General features: G+C 39.5%; 1 protein-coding gene across 1 annotated transcript; it reads left to right on the top strand.

Annotated features, from left to right (window-relative positions):
* The first annotated feature begins 364 nt into the window (after positions 1-364).
* LOC126387237 (complement C1q tumor necrosis factor-related protein 6-like) lies at positions 365-2492 on the top strand. The gene is made up of 2 exons (XM_050039778.1): positions 365-654; positions 2095-2492. The coding sequence occupies exons 1-2, from the start codon at positions 427-429 to the stop codon at positions 2422-2424; spliced, it is 558 nt and encodes a 185-aa protein (XP_049895735.1). The 5' UTR covers positions 365-426; the 3' UTR covers positions 2425-2492.
* The last annotated feature ends 50 nt before the right edge of the window (positions 2493-2542 follow it).

Here is a 2542-nt window from a genome sequence, read left to right as displayed (position 1 = left end):
TGGATGTGAGGCTTCAACAAGTTCAACTTCTGAATCATTTTTTTAGCCCATTAAGGCCTCTTCAAACCAGAATGTATTACATTCTGGTTTGAAGAGGCCTTAATGGGCCTTCTTACATTCAGTGTAAGAATGGAATAGTGGTTCAGAATTGTAATACACTGAAAATCCCCTTGTTTTTTCCATGGAACTTTATTCTTTGGTCAATTTGCCAGAACGCCCTCAAAACACATGAAACAAAAAAACTTCCTGTACAATCAGTGAAAGTTTCTGTTTACATTTCTCTAGCATATCAAAGGTTGAGGGATTGCATTGCATAATAAGCCTTGTTTCCAAGGGGATGTCAAACATTGACGAGTCATCATTAAACAACATAAAAGCAGCCAGAGGGAACACATCAATCAGAGTCAACTTCGATCGACTTGGAAGATGACATCCAGCATTTTGTGGTTTGCGTTGCTGTTCTGCAGCTTAATTTTGGCCCAGGATGCTGGAAAAACAGAAATACCTTGTGAAATGCAGTTATGTTATCCTGTGAGTGATCTCCTCAAAGCGTTTGGTGCCATGAAAGAAAAACTTGATGCTTTGGAAACGAGGTTGAGCAACAGTGAGAACAGGTTGGAGACTTCACTGAATAATTCATTGCTTGCATTTTGTATATCATGATAGAATACCCATTATTCAATGATTTGAAGCATAACAAGTCCTCCAAACTAAACAACAAAGGATGAAGGTAGCATGATAGAGTGTGTCTCCTGACAGACAANAGTTACACCTCCAAAACACTAGTCGCCAGTGGAGCTTCTGTGAAGTGCTGTAAAGTTTAATTGGTTCAAAACACATGTTAAACATGGCTTAATGGAGTCAGTTTCAAACACATACAAAATTGGCTTTACTATAACTCACAGCATTCACAGACAAACACTTGTCTTTATCTGGACACATTTTCCCCACAAATACAACATGCTAATGTTTTTAGCACAGGCCTATGGCATTTTACATTGTGTAGATTAGCCTTAGCAAACTTTTCCTCTGCCCATATGAAGCCAGTATGAATCACACACAAGACTTAAAATGCTTTTTTTGTGGAGGCTTTATTGAGTGTGTTTACATGGACAGTTTAATTCCCTTTTCATTCGGAATGAAAGTTCATTCCTATTAAAAGTGATCTTGTAAACACCTAACTCGGAATGAAAAAGGCCAATGCAAATGAAAATCATTCCGATGTAAAGGGGCTGGAATATTTACGTTTCTAATTCCGAATGAAAGAATTTCTCGCACTTGTATACACTCATTGCTCTTTAAGTTCATTCCGGTCTTTCTGCGCATGCTCGTTTCCTCGCCCTTCTGGCTCGATGACGTATATAGCACAACACAAGACATCTTCTATCTCCCTTCTTCGACCGTCTACCTCCCTTCTCCTCCTCAACAACAGACGAAGCATTAGCAGAACAAGGTTGTTGTCGTACTGCTGCTTCAAGAATATAGGCAAAACAAGCCCGAAAAAAGGCACTAAGAACGGCATCGTCAAGCATCTTGTTATCCGGAACGAGGACTACAGTGTTTTCTTCCGGTAAACGTAAACACGTAACATCCGCCCCGCCCCCTATCCAATCTAAACCTTCCCTGCCCCAAACCTTGCATGGACCCGAATAAAGGCGATTAAACTGATCTCCCATGTAAACCCTCTTTCGGAATGAATATTTCCCATGTAAACTACCTGGAAAAACTTTTATACTGAATGATTTCATTCAGATTTATTTCATTCCAAATGAGAAGCCATCATGTAACCGCACCCATTGTCTCCAGAATTTATTGTTTCATATCTGTTGAATTAAATAACATAAAAGCTTTGTTTCCACTGAGGGAAATGGTTTCAGCTTACAAAAATAGACAGGAGGTCGGCGTCACTGCCTGTAGTTACATTTCTGGAGAGGTGCACATCAAGCTATGGCGTCGATTCAACGAAGAAGTATAAATTCCGCCTCACAGTCAACTGCAGGTTTTCTTTTGCATCAGTGTTATTGAGACTTTTTACAGAAAGTGTTAATGAATACAATAAAATCAAGTGATTTAACCTCAGCTAGCTAAAAAAAAAGAAAAGAAAAGAAAAGAAAAACTAACCAACATGCTCTTGTTTTGACAGGTGTCTTCGCTGCACCTGTTGCAGGTGTTTATTACTTTTCTATCTTCTTTCATGCCGGAGGAGAATACGAGGCAAAAATATTTTTGTACAAGAACAACGAACTCAAGGTAGGAACCCATGATCACCGGTCAGATGATGACACAGCTGATAATGGAGGAAATGCCGTGTTTCTGGAGCTGGTGCCAGGAGACCAGGTGTTTGTGGCCTTGCATGAAAACTCACATGTTTGGGGATCCAACATCCACACAACCTTCAGCGGTTTTCTGGTCACTCAGATATGAGAGTTATCACACTGTATATCTGATGAAAGAGAAGGTTGTTGCTCATAAAATAAAGATTTTAAAAATGAGATTGGTCTTCTTCATCAGTTGCTTTATTTAGTTCTTTACACTGGAAAGC

The sequence above is a fragment of the Epinephelus moara genome, unplaced genomic scaffold, assembly GCF_006386435.1.
Source record: "Epinephelus moara isolate mb unplaced genomic scaffold, YSFRI_EMoa_1.0 scaffold3008, whole genome shotgun sequence".
Taxonomy (NCBI): domain Eukaryota; kingdom Metazoa; phylum Chordata; class Actinopteri; order Perciformes; family Serranidae; genus Epinephelus; species Epinephelus moara.
Note: the sequence above shows the minus strand (reverse complement) of the source record. Positions and strands in the feature narration are given on the sequence as shown.